This window comes from Elephantulus edwardii, unplaced genomic scaffold (genome assembly GCF_000299155.1).
Source record: "Elephantulus edwardii isolate Elephantulus edwardi_28Jun2011 unplaced genomic scaffold, EleEdw1.0 scaffold00150, whole genome shotgun sequence".
In the NCBI taxonomy this organism is placed as follows: domain Eukaryota; kingdom Metazoa; phylum Chordata; class Mammalia; order Macroscelidea; family Macroscelididae; genus Elephantulus; species Elephantulus edwardii.
Genome location: NW_006399900.1, coordinates 3,712,683 through 3,730,121, shown reverse-complemented (window position 1 = coordinate 3,730,121; position 17,439 = coordinate 3,712,683). Strand labels below are relative to the sequence as shown.

Here is a 17,439-nt window from a genome sequence, read left to right as displayed (position 1 = left end):
TGGATTGATTCGGTGACTGGGATAATCGGGATGGGTGTGTCAGAGGCGGTGCGGTTGGCGCAGGATAGAGCAGGGTTTAGAGCTGTTGTGCATAGGGTCACTATGAGTCGGAAACGACTCGATGGCACATAACAACAACAACAACAACAAATATTTCAGTACAGTGCCTTGTATATTCTAATCCAGTAAATAATTACAATATATGCTTGTGGAATAAATGTGAAGGCACCTGGTAGAAACCACAAATGGAAAAATAACTTTGAGAACATCATTTCTGTATAAAAGTATTAAAGCTGAAGAAAATAGTAGCTTTCCCTTTATTGACAGGATAGGTTCTAAGAAATGTACTCATATTTCAACATACTCTTTCAAACTTCAATCCCTGCCAATAGCAGTTCCAGGCCACTAATCTATAGTGGGGAGGAAAATCCTTTTATCACAGATAAACTTTAGCAACTTAAAAGAAAAGCAGGGGTGAGGGAAGTTAAGGCTGTATCATTGTACTTCCACTAAAGTACATAACATACATAATTCTTCATCAGAAAAATTTTATACTTTACAACCAAGAAAACTATTTGTGACTTTAAAAATAATAACTCACTTCATTAACTATATTTGTAACTGTGAACCAGCATTTTATACCAGAAACTATACCAGAAATTTGTATTTCTCAAAAGTATATAAGGACAACTAACCTTAAACTGCTTACCACCAGGTCAAATGTATTTTCTCGGAAGGGGAGGAATTCTTCATCAGCTAATACACTGACAGTAGGAATTTCTGTTTCTACAGTAAGTTTCTGACAGGAAAAAAAAAAAGTTTAAAATTTATATAGAAACTCAATTACTCCTTTATCTAGAATTAGTCATTTATATAGAATCTCAATTAGTAATATAAACAGTAATAAACTGAAGCCATGTTATATTTATGAGGGAGTTTACATCTTTTTAAAAAAACAAGGTAGAACGCAGATAAGGCACTTAAAAAATATTTGTTACATGGGTCATTATAGGGTCACTCTGATTTGCAGGTGACTCGATGGCATATAACAACAGCAAAAGTGGATAGTTAATCAGAAAAAAAACCAGGACTCCCATCACACACTACAACAAACCTGAGAAGACAGAGCCTTGGTAAAATAATTGAAACCATAAAGGTAGGTACTAGATGAAAATGTGGATCAACATTTCCATGTGCTTAGGTAAAATAGCCTAAATAAGTATAGCTTAAAAGGAAAACTGAATATATATATATATACACACACACACATACATACATATACATATGTGTGTGTGCGTGAGTGTGTGTGTGTGTGTGTATATATATATAGATAGATAGATGGTGCCTCTCTGGCAATTCGAATCTACCAGCCACTCTGAGAGAAAGATGGATGATTTCCTCCTGTGCAATTTCCATCTTGGAAAATCTGCTGGAGGGTAAGCTCTGAGTTGGTTCTGACTTGAGAGCAATCACTTGACTTTGACTAAAAGCATAATCAACTATCTGGTGTGAAAAACAATGTATACAAACTTTATGAACTTTGTATATAAACCAGTACAAAATAATCCTTGGGAGGGAAGGCATCACATAAACTAACCAGCTGAATAAATTGTATTATTATTTTAAAAAAAGTATTTAACAATGGAAATAAAAAACTACAAAGACCTCATAAGATAGATATATGATGAATATACCTAAAAACTAAGTTCTTATAAATCACCTACAATAAGAATATGCCAAGTTTAGAATAAAGGACAATATACAAGTACTTTAAAAAATTATTTTACAGAATGTATGCAATTATAAAAAATTACTTACAAAATTCACAAACTAATAAAATATTAGTAGTCAAAAGGCATGAATAGTTATTTTGTTGCACAAATGATTGAAAAAATGTTAATAAAAGTAACAATTGGGTTTTACTTTCTACCCACCCACCAGACTGACAAAAAAGACAGTCTCAGTGTGTCAAAGAAAAGAATAAGTATTTTCATATAATACATTGTTTGGTCTGGAGATCAAAAATTAAAAATAAAGCCATAAATTCTACTATCAACAACTTATTTACAAGGAGAGAGAAAATGCAAAAACACAAATTTGCCTAAGACAACAATGATTACCTGTGATTATTTTAAACTAGAAAGAAAATAGCCTTTCTGTAGAAATTTGCTTAAATAATTTATGGAATACTCATACTTAAACTACTATATTGCCACAGTGCTAAGAAGCTGTGTTGTCATGCAAAAGTCTGGTATTTCAAATGCACCAGCTTCAAGATGAAAGAAGGATGGGCAATCCCCTACTGTGTAATTCAATGCTTCTGAAAATCCACTGGAGGGGCAGCTATGGTTCTGACTCGACAGTATCTATTTGTGTGTGTGTGTGTGTCTATGTCTATTGTTGTTGTTGTTGTTTGATGCCGTTGAGTCATAGACAACTCATAGCGATCCTATGAACGAACGGCCTGAGCACTGTTCGTACATAGAGTTTCCGGAGACAAGCCATTTCGGAAGTGGATGCCACTCACACACTCAATTCATTAACTCAGAAGTGACCTGTGTGAGAAGCATAGTATATTAGCATAACATCATTTGTATAAAGATGTGTTTTTGGGTACCTACAAAGGTGGAGACCAAAATGTAATTAGTAGATTTTCCAAAAGGGAATTAGGGATGACTTTTTTCCTTTTATGTTTCTTGTGTAGTTTAATTCTTACTGTATGCCACATTTAAAATTCTAAAATGTCTAAAAGCTAAAAGAAATTTTTATTTAGGAGAAAACAAAAATAAAGGAGTAAAGTTCTGAAAATCAAACCAACAGGGAAAAAAACACCAGTAATAAATCTACCTACCAAAGCATTTTCTGCAATGTCTGCTTGAAAAAACCTGCCAACAGTTTCCTGCAGTAGAATAATTAAAACAAATTAGAGGATTGAATAATTATAATAAAACAACAGTTGCAATTGCTACAGAAAAAGTTGTAAATATACTTTTCGCTTTGTAACATTATTTTTGCTCATAATGTCAACATGGTATAAAATAACTAGCAAAATTATTAGTAAGTTATACAGCTACAAAAGATCCAGAACTAAGACTTAACAAAGGTGGATACGTGAAGGTTGTTGGGAAAGGTTAAGTGGTTTCCTCTATCCTCTGCTTCACCCATCTTCTCTTCCTTCCAAAAAATGTGTTAAGTCTTTCTTTGCTGGATTAACATTTCTCATCATGCTCTCTTTTTTCTTCCAGGATCGTGCTCCTTCAATCACCATTTTTATAATCTCCCATCTCTAACTTCTCTCTTCCCCTCATCTTACCACTATTAAGAAGGTTCTACTCATCTCAGGGTCTCTATATAAAACAGACCACCAAAGATAGCCTTTGATTTGTTCCAGCCACTAAAATGACCAACTTCATAGTTAGCTTGGATTTCTCCATGCAGTATTTACTTAACAAATGTCCAATGCTTTTTTTAAAGAAAGATACCTGCTATAAATAAATCACTGAACATATAAAATCTGATCAACTGCCAGAAGTTCAAGCTGGATTTACAAGAGGCTGTGGCATCAGGGATATCTTTGGTGATGTCTGATGGATCTGAAAGTAAAGAATACCAGAAGAATGTTTGTGTTTATTGACTATGCAAAGACATTTGACTGTGTAGATCATAACAAGTTATTGCTCATATTGAGAAGAACAGGAATTAATTGTGCTCATGTGAAACCTATGCCTAGGCAAGGAGGACGTACGCATCAGGGCTGTATCTTCTCTCTATACCTATTCAATCTGCATAGTGAGCAAATTATTCGAGAAGCTGGTCTCTATAAAGAAGAATGTGTCATTGAAGAAGACTCATCAATAACCTGCCTTATGCAGTTTATACAACCTTGCTTGCTGAAAGTGAGGAAAAATTGGAACACTTGCTGCAGAACATCAAAGAATGCAAGCCTTCAATATGCATTGCATCTGATCATCAAAAAAACCACAAATTTTTACCACTTGACTGATAGACAACATTATGATAGCTGGAGGAAAGATTAAAGTTGTCAACAATTTCATCTTACTTGGATCCACAATTAATACCCTTGGTACCGGCAGTCAGGAGATGAGGAGATACACTGCACTGGGAAAGTCTGCAGTCAGAGATTTCTCCCACTTACTGAAGAGCAATGATGTCAGTTTGAGAACGAAGGTGTCACTGGTTCTCAGGCCACAGTCTTTTCAACCACTTGCTATGCATCAGAGAGCTGTGCACTAACTATGGATGACAGAAGAACTGATGGCTTTGAGCTGTGTTGTTGGAGCAGTGTGGCCAAAGATCCCACGGACTGCCAAAAGAATAAACAAATGTCTTGCAGAAGGTGCAACCAAAGTGCTCCCTGGAGGCCAAGATGATAAAACTTCATCACACATACTTTGGGCATGTTGCTGAGAGAGGCTATTCCTTGGAAAAGGACATCAGCTTGAAAAGGTGGATGTCAGCAAAAGAGAGGAAGATCCTCGACCAGATGGACTGATACAATGACTGCAATTGGCTCAAGTGTGTCACAAATATGAGGACGCACAGGCTAGGACAGGGTTCAGATCTGTTGTTCATAGGGTCACTTAGAGTGACTAATAGTGACACAAGGGGCCCCTTGATGACACTTAACAACATTCAAGAGAGCAGGCAGGCTAGAGATGTTAAAAGGTTAAGAAGAAGGGTAGGAGAGAAGGTCTGAGATAAAGCATTAAGGGTTAGTGCTTTAGATCACTACTGACATAAGAAGCAAATGATCTGTTGTTTTAAAATTATCTGATTGCTCTAAAATAGACTGTGGGATAAGGGTAGAAGCAGCATGATCAATAAGATCACTAAGAGATGATGGTAGTCTGGATCAATACAGTAATGTTAACAGCTCCAAGAAGTGAGAGATGTGGATATTTTTAAAGTTAAACAAGGCCCAGATCTTTGGAGCAAGAGTTCCTCTGGGTCACTAATAAATTTTTCTTCTTTCGTGTTAAAAAAAAAAAAAAGTTAAACAAGATTTGTTGATGTGTTAGGTATGGGAGGGAAAATAGAAGAAGAAATGAGTAAAGTATTTACAGTATTTGTTCTCACTGACTGAAAGATAAAATCACCAGGTCCTTTATTATGTAATCAGTTCTCAAGTTCATTCTACTGACTGATTCTATCGCTCTCTCAGATATCCCTTTTTATCTTGCTGCTTTTGTATCCCTGGATGGCCAATCTTCCTTTATTTCACCACCATTAAGGAGCACCGGTGGCCTAGGGGAAGAGAGTTGTGCATTACAAATCCAAAGCCAGGCGGTTTGAATTCACTAGCTCCTCTGGACAAAGATGAGTAATCTCCTGTTGATTTATAGACTCAGAAAACTCAATGGTGGGGCAGCTATGAGTCAGTTCTGATTCAACTGCAACAAGTTTGAGTGGTTTTTTTAGTCACCACCATTAACATTGCCTCTTTTTTCCCCCTATCCTCTCCCTTTTTCAATCTTCCTTGCATATCATCCCAAATTAATCTATATCATACTTTCCAACACCTTGCAACAATTATTTGAATCTCAGCCTTACCTCCTATCACTGATCACTTCCAGTATTTCAACAAACCACCAATCCAAAGTCTTTTAAATTCTTGATCAGATTCTGTGTATGTGAGAAGTCCATGACCACCTGAGACTTTACTTAATTTTCCTTCCCTTTAATTCCTATTACACTTGAACAACTGTAACACACCTCATACTCCTACCCCAATTCAAAATTTTAATCTAAGTAGACGCTACACAGAAATGCCACTTTAATCTCTGTATCCAGCACAACATTCTATACATATGGACTGCTGTTTTATGTATGTGCTTTCAAGCCACAACTGATTTATAGCTGAACTTCCAGTGGGTTTTTAGAGGCTGTAAATTGCACAAGAGAATGTTCATCTTTCTCCCTCAGAGCAGCTTGTGTATTCAAACTGCTTGCCTTTTGGTAGCCCAGCTTTTTCCCATGAAGTCTTCAGAATCGCACATACAGGGACTGTTGATGTTATGTGCTATCAAGTCACATAGGGACTGTTGTTATGTGCCTAAGACTCATGGCGACCTTAAGTACAACAGTTCTGAACCCTGGCCTATCCTGAGCTAGTCTCACTGTCTCCAACACCCATACACCCACTGCCCCAGTTGCTGTGTCAATCCATCTCATCTGGCATCTTCGTCTCTTGCATTGTCCCTCCACCCTTCCAAGCATGATGACCTTCTCCAGGGACAGGCCCCTCCTGGCAACATGCCCAAACTATGTGAGATGGAGCTTTAAAATCCTTTCCTCCAAGGAGCAGCTTGGTTTTACCCTCTCTAGAACAGACTTGTATGTTCTGTTTGTGGTCCAATGGTATGTTCAGTGCTCTTCTCCAGCACCACAACTTTAAGACACTGATTCTTGTTATCTTTAGTCACTGCCCAACTCTCTGATGCATAACAAGTAACTATGAATATATGGATATACCACAAAAAATTCCTGGCATCACAATAGCTAAGAGCTTGGCTACTAAGAAGGGGCTGGCAGTTTGAATCCACCCAGAAAGTCTACAGCATAAAAATCAGAAGATCTGCTCCCACAAAGATTACAACTCATTAAAACCCTGTGTGACAATTCTACTTTGTCACGTGGGGGTAGAGATGAACTTGATGGCATCTAACAACTCAGGTTTAATCATACAGAAAGACTTTTCTACTCAGTGACGAAATGAATTTTTACTAAAAATTAATTAAATTTTCTTTTTTTGGTTTTTTTCCCCCCATTAATTCATTGTTGCACTTTTTTTCTCCCAACCCTCCCCCCTAGTACACTACCCTCTTGGAAAAGTAAAAGAAAAAGTCTTTCATTATTTTACAATTGTTTTTGGGCTCCTGTCATGACAAAAATACCTAATAATATATCCCTTTTAAAGAGTTTTCTTCCTCATCTGTTTCAATGCAGTATACATTATTGAACCCATCTTTCTCAGTCTCCCCCCAAACCCGAGGTCAGTCCTGTTTTACAACAGTGGCACCATGCAGTATTTGTCCTTTTTGTGACTGAGATACTTGACTTAGCATAATGTCCTCCAGGGTGATCCATTTTAATAGTGCATGAGTTCCTTGTTTTTCAATGTGGAAAAGTAATTACATTTTCAATAACGCAAATCAGATTTTCATTGTGAATTACCATACATATTTAAGCAAAGTGGGAATAAAAATAAATTTATATCCATTTTAAAAATACAATGCTGTTGTTATGCACCGTCGAGTCACCTGCAACTCATAGTGACCCTGTGTACAATAGCCCTAAACCTTGCTCTGTCCTGTGTCAATCTCACTGCCTCTGACACACCTACCCCGATCACCCCAGTCACAAACTCAATCCACCTCGTAGAGGGTCCTCCTCTCCTGCACTGTCCCTCCACCTTCCCAAGCATGACGTCCTTCTCCAAGGATTGGTCCCTCCTTGCAACATGCCCAAAGTATGTCAGATGAAGCTTCAGAATCCTTGCCTCCAAGGAGCAGCCTGGCTTAACCCTCTCCATGACCAACTTATTAGTTCTCTTAGCAGTCCATGGTATATTCAATACTCTTCTCCAACACCACAGCTCAAAGGCATCAATTCTCCTTCTATCATCCCTCATCATTGTCCAGCTCTCTGATGCATAGCAAGTGACTGCAAAGACCATCATGGCCTGTGCCAGGTACACCTTAGTCTCCAGAGTGACACAACTGCTCTTCAGTACTTTGAAGAGATCCTGAATAGCAGACTTTCCCATTGTAATAAAAAACAACGTACCTCTTCTGCTGGACCGTTGCCTTACATATTATCTAGCCACTCTTTTCCTATTCTCCTCCTAGTCCCCCATGTCAGGTTCTGCTTTGTAACACTGGTGTTATGCAGTGATCTGTCCTTCTGTGCCTGAGCTATTTCACTAAGCACAATGAGGACTGAGAGAGGAGTATCAGAGAGGTGGAGGGAGGAAATTGTACAGCAATGAATGAATACTAAGAAAAAAAGATGAACTGAGGAGGGGGAAAGGAGAAAAAATGTGCAACAATAAATGAAAATGCAACTTTTCTGTAAACTTTTGTTAAAATTACAATTAAAATTAAAAAATTTATTAGTAGTAAAAGAAAAAATGCTTAACACACAAAAACAATCATGGTTTGTAGCACCAAAACGCCCAAGAAGTTAGCAATTCTGATGTAATAAAAATCAAAGTATCACATAAATTGAATTGTGATTTCTAAAGTCTTTCTTTAAAATGAGCCAATTTTGTATCTCAGAATAAAATTTTAACATTGAATGACATACCTTATTCAAATGCTGTGCTATGTAACCTCTTCCACAACCAACATCCAAAGCGAGGGGGAAATCTCTAATATAAAAACAGTGTTTTATTAGTAATATCAATAATAGGCAATACATAACTCATATGTGTGCCTTACACAATAACAATTAATTTTTCTTAGGAAAAATTATGTTCGTGAACACAACTCTCTGAGTTACATCATCTTTCTTACTTTACAAATTATCTCTATCAGAGAAGAAAACGTATGAAGCAAGTCTGACTGGCTAGTCATTCGGAGGTCCTTAGAAGCTGGCTTCCCTGGAGGCTGCTCCATCCTAAGGACTGGAATACTACTTAAATGAGATTATTGTATAAAGAAGTCAATATAAACTAACATGAATATCCTTACAAGATAGTTGTTGTTGCCATCAAGTCAATTATGAACAGCTATGAAATCTGCCTTATCCTGAGCCAATCTCACCATCTTGAACACATCTGCCCTCATCACCCGAGTCACTGTGTCAATCCATCTCATCTGGGATCTTTCTCTCTTGCACTGACATTCCACACTTCCATGCACGATGTCAGTCTCCAAGGACTGGTCCCTCCTGGCTATGTGTCCAAAATATGTTAAGACAGAGCTTCAAAATTCTTGCCCCCAAGTATCAACCAGAACAGACCTCTTTGTTTTCCTGGCAGTCCATGGTATGCTCAATACCATTCTCCAGCACCACAACTCAAAGGCATTGCTTCTTCTGTCATCCTTAGTCATTGTCCAGCTCTCAGATGAACAATAACAAACTGCTATGAAGACTATGGCTTGCATCAGGCACACCTTAGTCTCTTGACAGACATCATTGCTTTTTAACACTAGGGAGAGGTTTCTGCAAGCCAACTCTACCAATGCAATTCGTCTTTTGATTTCCTGACTGCTGCTGCCAAGAGTGTTGATTTTGGATCCGAGTAAGATGAAATCGTTAACAGCCTCAATCAATCTTTTCTCCATCTATCACTATGCTGTTAATTGATCCGGTTGTGGGAATCTTTGTTTTCTTAATGTTGAGCTTCAATTCATATTGAAGACTGCAGTACTTGACCTTCTATAACAAACACTTCAGGTCCTCCTCAGTTTCTACAAGCAAGGTGTCTCCTGCTTAACACAGGTTGTCGATGAGTTCTCCTCCGATCTATATGCCACATTCTTTTCCATTAAGTTAAGCTCCCTGTATGATTTTTTCCGCTTATAGGTTGGTATGGAGAAAGGACACAAATGTGACACATTCCCTCCTTTTTTTAATTTCCAGGGCTTTTTCCATTTTTAATTTATATTGGTTTTCTTCATAGTTCATATACATTGTATTTCACACCATCCTTCATTCACACTTTGTTTCACACAATCATTTCGAGTCATTATACTTTATAAAATCAATCAACACTGAACTACGCCCAACACTGCCCTGTCTTTCCAGATCTCCGCTAGATCTTTCCCATTTCCTTTATTCACCCTCCCCCCCATCCATCACATTGTGTGACCCTATGACTTATCCATGCAATCCTCACCCCTCAGTTCCTACCCTTCCCCCCTCTTGGATCATCATACATTTTACTAGTTATCTTTCTGTTTCTACAACCGTGATCTTATACACTATTTGTCCTTTTGGGATTGAGGTAGTTCACTCAACATAATGGTCTCAAGTCTCTTTAAAGTTATACAATAATTTTCAAAATCATTGCTCCTGAGTGCTGCATAGTATTCCATTGTATGAATGTACCACAATTTCTCAATCTATTTTATTGAGGTTGGACATTTGGGCTGTTTCCATGTTCTTGTGATGGTGACACATTTCTTTCTTGATTTGAACCACACAATGATTCCTTGCTCTAACAATTGCTCCTGGTCTAAGCATAGGTTTAGCATGAGCACAATGAAGTGTTCATGGATTTTACTCTTCTCAAGATTAGCCACAATCTGTCGTGATCCACAGTGCAAAATGCCTTAGCATAGTCAATAAAACACAGTTAGATATTGTTCTGCTACTTTTTGCTTTCAGCCAAGATCCATCTGATGTTGGCAATGATACCTTTAGTGCAACAGCCTCTTCTAAACCCAGCTTGTATTTCTGGCTGTTCTCTGTCGATATACTGTTCCAGTCATTCTTGAATCTTTAGTAAGATTTTTGCTTGCATGTGATATTAGTGATACTGTTTGATAATTTCGATACTCTGTTGGATCATCTTTTTTGGAAATGGAAATAACTATGAATCTCTTCCAGTCAGTTGGTCATATAGCTGTCCTCCAAATTTCTTTGTAAATTCCTATTTTTTTTTCAACTTTGTTGATGCATGAGATCACATGAAAACAACGTTCTTTGTGAACAATGAGGAAGTATTAATATGGAAAACTAAAAAGAACTAAATAATAATCTTTATTAAAAATTTACCAGGCTTCAAGTACTATTAAGCAAGCTCTGGTGTCCTAGTGACAAGAAGCTGCACTGCAATCCCAAAAGGCATCTTGTTTGAATCCTCTAGCTGTTCCTAGGGAAAAAGATGGGCCATCTCCTCCCATGCGATTAACTGCCTCTGAAAACCCACCAAATGATCAGCTTTGGGTCAGTTCCAACTTGATGGTATACAAGAAGCAGGACAATTAAGTGCTCAGCACTGTGTTAGTCAACCCAAAGTCACTCAACAAGTCAATCACTCACTCCCTTCCTACCTCCTGAATAACAGCAGCCTTCCACTGGGTTTTCAAGACTTAAGCCACAAAAAAAGGAGATCATCCAGCTTTCTCTAAAGGAGACTCTGGTAGATTCAAACCTCAGGAGACACTCAATCTTTGGACTAACATATGGACTCAGTCACCAGAGCTCCTTAACTTAGAAGTACTCATGAGGCTTGGAAGTAGGAGTGGCTTCACTTAAAAAAAAAAAAAAAAGCTTGCCTCTGGAAACTCTATGAACTTGGAGAAAAGATGTTCAAAGGCTCACTATGTGCGGTCTATGATTCTACGGCACTTAACAACATCAGAAATTTAATCCAGCCAGTCCTTGAATTTTGAACCAGAACTATTATTTCTGATGCTACAATATCTAATTATACTGTATTAGCAGAGCCAAAGGGGTAATGCTTTGTAAGCTTCTTAATTATATGTAACCTTGAAGGGATGATTCGCTTGTTCTGAAGCCCCAGGACCAGAGTCTTGGGGAACAACAAGGCCAGCTAACATAACCCGCAGATAGTGGATTCTACTTCTGTAGTAGCAACTGAGATCTTAACAGTATGTATTTACTCCCTGGAATAATCAACCACACAGGATTTTTTAAAAAGCAATATTTAAAAAAAAAAACAAAAACGCAACATTTACCCATGGATAAAACTTAGAAGGATAGAATTCATGAAATCAGAATTACATTAAGTGGGAAAAGTGCAAGTACATTGTGGATACTGTTATTAATTTTATAAAATAATCTGTGTATAAATTAATAAAACCCCAAAATATGCTCTGTACACTTTCACTCAAATCACAAGTGGTATCTGCCCTCCAGCTGAAACTGACTGTTGACCCACTAACAAGTTTTCAGAGGCTATAAATCTCACAAGAGATGATAATCTTTCTTTTATTATGAAAAGAAATAAAATACACTGTATCATACTACATGGCAGCTCTAGTGGCTTAATCAGGAGGGAGCTGTGCTCCCAACTAAAATGTAAACAAGAGGAATCTATCAACTGTTCTTCAGAGAAACACGGCCAAACTCCTCTTGCGTCATTCAGTCTCTAAAAAGCACCTGGAGGGTCAGGGATGAGTCAGCTCTCACTGGACAGCCATAACAGAGTGAGAAAGAGATACCAAATCAATATTTAAAGAAAACCTGGAGACAAGAAAAGCTTACATTTAAAAAAAAGCTTACATTTTTTATCAGCTATTAAAAAAATGCAACAAAAATGGTTTCTTCTCAATCTTTCTTAAAAATCTGTTAGAATATAGCAAGCCTGTACAGAAATGGAGAATACCAATGGTTAGAGTTAATAACTTACTTTCCTAGAGCCTTACATATTGATTAGGAACACAAGCACAACTGTTAAAAAGAAACATTTGAATTCTGGGACTGAAACGGATTGGCTCTGCAGACAAAGGCAAGTGATTGATCCTTGATGGATCTTAGTTTCCCATCTATAAAATGGAAATATCACTGCTTCCTTCAGAGTTGGTACACAAGGAGTGTATGTAAAAGGGGCCCTATTGGCACAATGGCTAAGGGTTTAGCTGCTATCCACAAGATCAGTGTTTCAAACTCACCAGTAGTTCTGCAGAAGGAAAGAGCCAGTGATGTGCTCCATAAACATTACAGCCTAGGAAGCCACAGGAATACCTCTAGTCTGCCCTACAGTGTTGCCAGGAGTTAGAGGTGACCCACTGGGACTCACCAGTGCATTCTGAGGATTTTCCCAAGAATTTCATGCCAAAGAGCTAATGGTAAAGATATGCATTTAACCATAATCAAAAGTCTTAAAAACTTGTGTTTTGCTAAGATTACAAAATAAAAATTTCAAAATTCAGAGGTTTGCAAAATTTAACTTTTCATTAATGAAATCACAAATCACCTATAATTTAGGTGTAACAAACAACTGTAATACTAAGAATTAGCTATTTTTCAAACCAGTGAAATAACAGAACAGATGAAATGGGATCATTAAACAATGACACATTATGAAATCAAGTCATTCAAAGACTCTCTTTTAAGTGGGATAAATACATCTAAAACATGACTGCAAAAGCACCGATAGACAAATATAATAAATTCACCTCATTATTTGTTCTAATAGATGATCTTTTAACTAAAAGAGTGATTTGCTAATATTACAGAGCAATTCTATTGCACAACTAGAAGATAAGTGACTATTACTAATTAAAGGTTTAAATCTAGGTTTAGAAGACCTTAAATACTCACTTGCAATCAATTTTTTTATCTCCATTTTGGAGCAAATCTGTCCTACAACTTGCTTTTAGGCAAATCAAGAGGATGATTCAGAGTTGGCAAGAAGCTATGAGCTGTGCCTGTATTCACTCATTTTTTTAGCCAACAATGAAGAACGCCTGCTCTTGCACATTAAAAACAAGTGAATGAGAGTGTGATTACTTCTGGCAGCAGATTTCTCCAGATTCTTTTTTTTTTTAATTAATGTTAATGAAAGTTTACAGAGACGTAGGGTTTCCAGAGATTCTTCCATTCCTGATACCAAGTACTCCACATTTAATCTGAAGTCACGAGCCAAAATGTGACTCCATCTTACTAAGACAGTATCACTCACCTGGCTACGTCATATACACGGTCAGCAATGCGACTTCCAACCTGAAGGATATCAAGAGGCAATGATACACACAAGTTAAGATGAATAGGTTTAAGAAAGAAGTAAACTTTTTCCAATAATTCTGTTTAGTTCAACCAGTGGAGAAATATTTTACCCCTTTTTCTGTAAATTTTTACTGTAATTCTGAATAGGAAGGTAAAGAAATTAAAATAATTCAGCAAACAAATTAATACAAATTATTTCAGAAGCCAATTAACATCAATCAAGACTCAGTATGTTTTAAAAAATGTGTATGTTTGTACAAAAGTATGTATCATTTGTATCTCACATAATATGGTTTCAAAGATGAAAAGCAAAAGGAGCATTACCTTTCACAGACAGACGCATGAGATATTACAAGGTTTATTGCAGATGAATGTTTAAGTGGCCCTTAAATATAAACAACTGAATGTTGTTGTTGTTGCTCTTGTGTGCTACCCAATCAGAAGAGACTCACAGCTGACGCTGGGTTTTCAGACTGAAAACCGCATGGAAGGAGATTATTCATCTTTCTCCCAAGAAGTGGACTGGTGGATTCAAACCACATACCATAGGGTTGCTAGCTAACTCCTCACCCCACTAGGCCACCAGAGACTTCTAAATTCATAAACCATCTTGAGCCAACTTTCTTGATGTAAATTATTATTGTTTTTAGGTACCACTGAGTGAGGGAAGCTGAATATCAAATTTAATAAAAGTAGACCAAAAGCTATATCAAGATATGAGGGAGGCTTAATACAAACTAAAGGTCACCTTGTGGCACTAAGGCATTCCCTAAGAGTCAACTCTGTTCTTATATTGAATCCATCCCTGAAATAAGCATAAACGATAGAGAGGAACTTGGCCTTATCTGCAAAAGAGTTCCCCATAATCCCTTGTTTTTGTTTTGTACTCCCTTATTTTCCTTTATTTACCTTTCTTATGATTCTTAATAAATACCCAGAGAAGCATGGCTTGAGGCCTTCAGGGGAGAACTGCTGGCTCCCTATTCTTCACACTCTCTGTTCTATATCATGCCTGGTAGTCTGTCTCATTATTAATAATTATAAAAATACTTTACCCTCGGACAGCAACAACTGAGTATGACTCATAGGAACTCTAGAATTAACAGATCTGAACCCTGTTTTATCCTGTGCCATTCTGATTATCTGACACACTAGAGCCCAATGTTGCCGTCACCTTGTCAATCCATCTCATTGCGGGTCTTCCTCTCCTTCACTAACCCTCCACCATTTCAAGCATGATGGCCCTTTCCAAGGAATAGTCTCTTCTAGCAACATGCCCAAAGTTTGACAGATGAAGCTTCATCATCTTTGCCTCTAAGGGGCATTGTGGCTGTACTTTGTATAAAATGTATGTTAACTCTTTTGGCAGTTCAAGGGATAGTCAGTACTCTTCTCCAACACCAACACCTAAAGACACTGACTCTTCGGTCATCTTTATTCACTGTCCAGCTCTCAGACACACAGCAAGTAACTGAAAAGACCACGGCCTGAATCACACTTTAGTCTTTAAACTAACATCACTGCTTGTAATTTGAGAGTTCTCAGAGAGCAGACTTGCCCAATGCAAAACATCTCCTTAATCCAAAGAGACTGCAATTCTTTTTCCATCTGTTTTCAAAAAGGTCCTAAGGCAGGCTCTTCCTCTTGCTGTGCTAGCTTCACTTGGTAAGAATCAAGATGTAGAAGTCTAATTTTCCACACATTCCATTTATTCCCTCAGAAACATCCTATGTTTATGGCCTGAAGTTTCAGAACATAGTAATTGTTGTTATTTACTGTTGAGTCAAAACTAACTCATCACTAACACTCCAGTGGGTTTTTCAAAGGCAGTAAAATCACATAGGAGGAGATCATCCAACTTTGTCCTACAGAGCAGGTGGGAGATTCAATCTGCATGTCTTTGGGGTGGCAGCACAACTCCTTACCATTAAGCCTAAACATATCTACTTTTTTGAAGGTGGGGAAAGAAGATAACAGCACAAGTCTTCACAGAATAGTCCACTTTGTATGTAATTCTAAGAAAAATATCTTTTATTCTAGCCACTCTCAGACATATTACTTCATCGAATTCCAGGCCTGCATACTGCCCATGACTCAACCGAACTATCCATAGACCAGGTGCTTTTATGGGAAGGTAACAGAGGCTAGAAATATGTTCTAAGCACAGAATATCGCAAACCTTCAGGAAGGATCCAGCAACTAACTAGATCAGTGTAGGATGGGCACTATGTCCATAGAAACTCACAGATACAGTAAACAATGGATCTGAACTCTGCCTTATCCTGTACCATCCTCATCATCTCTACTATAGTTCACTCCATTGTTATAGTGACTTTGTCAATCCATCTCACTGAGTTTCTTTCTCCTCTTATTAACTCTCCACCTTTCCAAGCATGATGTCCTTCTCCAAGGACTGGCCCCTCTTAAAAACATGCCCAAAATATGTGAGACAAAGGAGCACCCTGGTTGCACCTTCTCTAAAACATATTGTTCTTTTGGCAGTCCAAGGGACCTTTTCAGTACTCTCCTCCCACACTACAACTCAAAGGCATCAATTCTTCTATCATCCTTATTTACTGTGCAACTTTTAGGTGCTTAGCAAGTAACTGAAAGGACCCATGGTTTGGATCAGGTACACCTTATTAAGGCTTTAAAGAGACATTGTTGCTTTTCAGCAATCTGGAGGTTCCTGGCAGCAGATTTCCCCAATGAAACAAATCTTTTCATTTCCTGCCAGTATGAATTGACGCCTTTGAGCTGTGGTGCTGGAGAAGAGTACTGATGTACCATGGACTGCTAGGAAAACAAACAGGTTCATCCTTGAGAGGATTAAAGCAGGCTGCTCCTTGGAGCCAAGGATTCTGGGGCTTCGTCTGACATACTTTGGACACGTTGGACGAGTCCTTGGAGAGGAATATCCTGCTTGGGAGGGTGGAGGGACAGTGCAGGAGGGGAAGACCCTCTATGAGGTGGATTGATTCAGTGACTAGGGTAATCAAGATGGGTGTGTCAGAGGCAGTGCGATTGGCACAGGATAGAGCAGGGTTTAGGGCTGTTGTACATAGGGTTGCTATGAGTCAAAAGCAACTCAACGGCAAATGACAACAAACAAAACAACATGGAGGAATTGTGTCTTTGATAGTAGACTTTCTACTTCTATGCTAATACCAAAAACCAAACCAACTGCCTAAATGGGTCCAAATCATCACAGCTCATCATCGGTTTCCGAGGGTATAAATCTTAATGGGAGACCACCCAAGATTCTCCCTCGAAGTAAGTGGTGGATTTGAACAGTCAGCCTCCCCTGTAGCAGCACAACAGAATACACATTATGGCACCAGAACTTTTTATTTGACAGACTTGACTAGTTTCTGTGCAGTGCCTCATCTCCCCTTCTAAATGGAAGAATCCTTGCTCACACAGTTAATCATCTTTTGTCTCAAATCAGGCCAGCATGTGAACCAACATGTGCCCAAAGTAGGCACTTCATAATTTTTGTTACACAGACTGAAAAAACTTATTTATTCTTTTCAATTTTTTATTAGTTTGCATATAGTCATTTATGTGCATCATGTTTTGTACATGTAATCTGTGGAATGTGTTTGACGTGCAGGTTTGCTCTGTCCCTGGAGTGAGGCTAGCCAGCCTGGGCCTAGGGGTTTTTTTTTTGTTTTTTTCTATATTTTATTAATTTTCATAAACATTTACAGAGATTTTGGGTTTCCATTCATTCATTGTTGCACTATTCTCTCTACCCTCCTCCCAGTTTGTTCTTGT

General features: G+C 37.9%; 1 protein-coding gene across 1 annotated transcript in view; it reads right to left on the bottom strand.

The window, feature by feature from the left end:
* Positions 1–17,439, bottom strand: part of NDUFAF5 (NADH dehydrogenase (ubiquinone) complex I, assembly factor 5) — a 51,958-nt gene that overhangs the window by 29,607 nt on the left and 4,912 nt on the right. Inside the window, exons 2-5 of the mRNA XM_006894761.1 lie at positions 13,619–13,659; positions 8,326–8,389; positions 2,852–2,899; positions 696–799 (exon numbers count right to left, since the gene is read on the bottom strand). Of these exons, the coding sequence (XP_006894823.1) occupies positions 696–799; positions 2,852–2,899; positions 8,326–8,389; positions 13,619–13,659 (257 nt within the window). The remainder of the gene's footprint in view (positions 1–695; positions 800–2,851; positions 2,900–8,325; positions 8,390–13,618; positions 13,660–17,439) is intronic.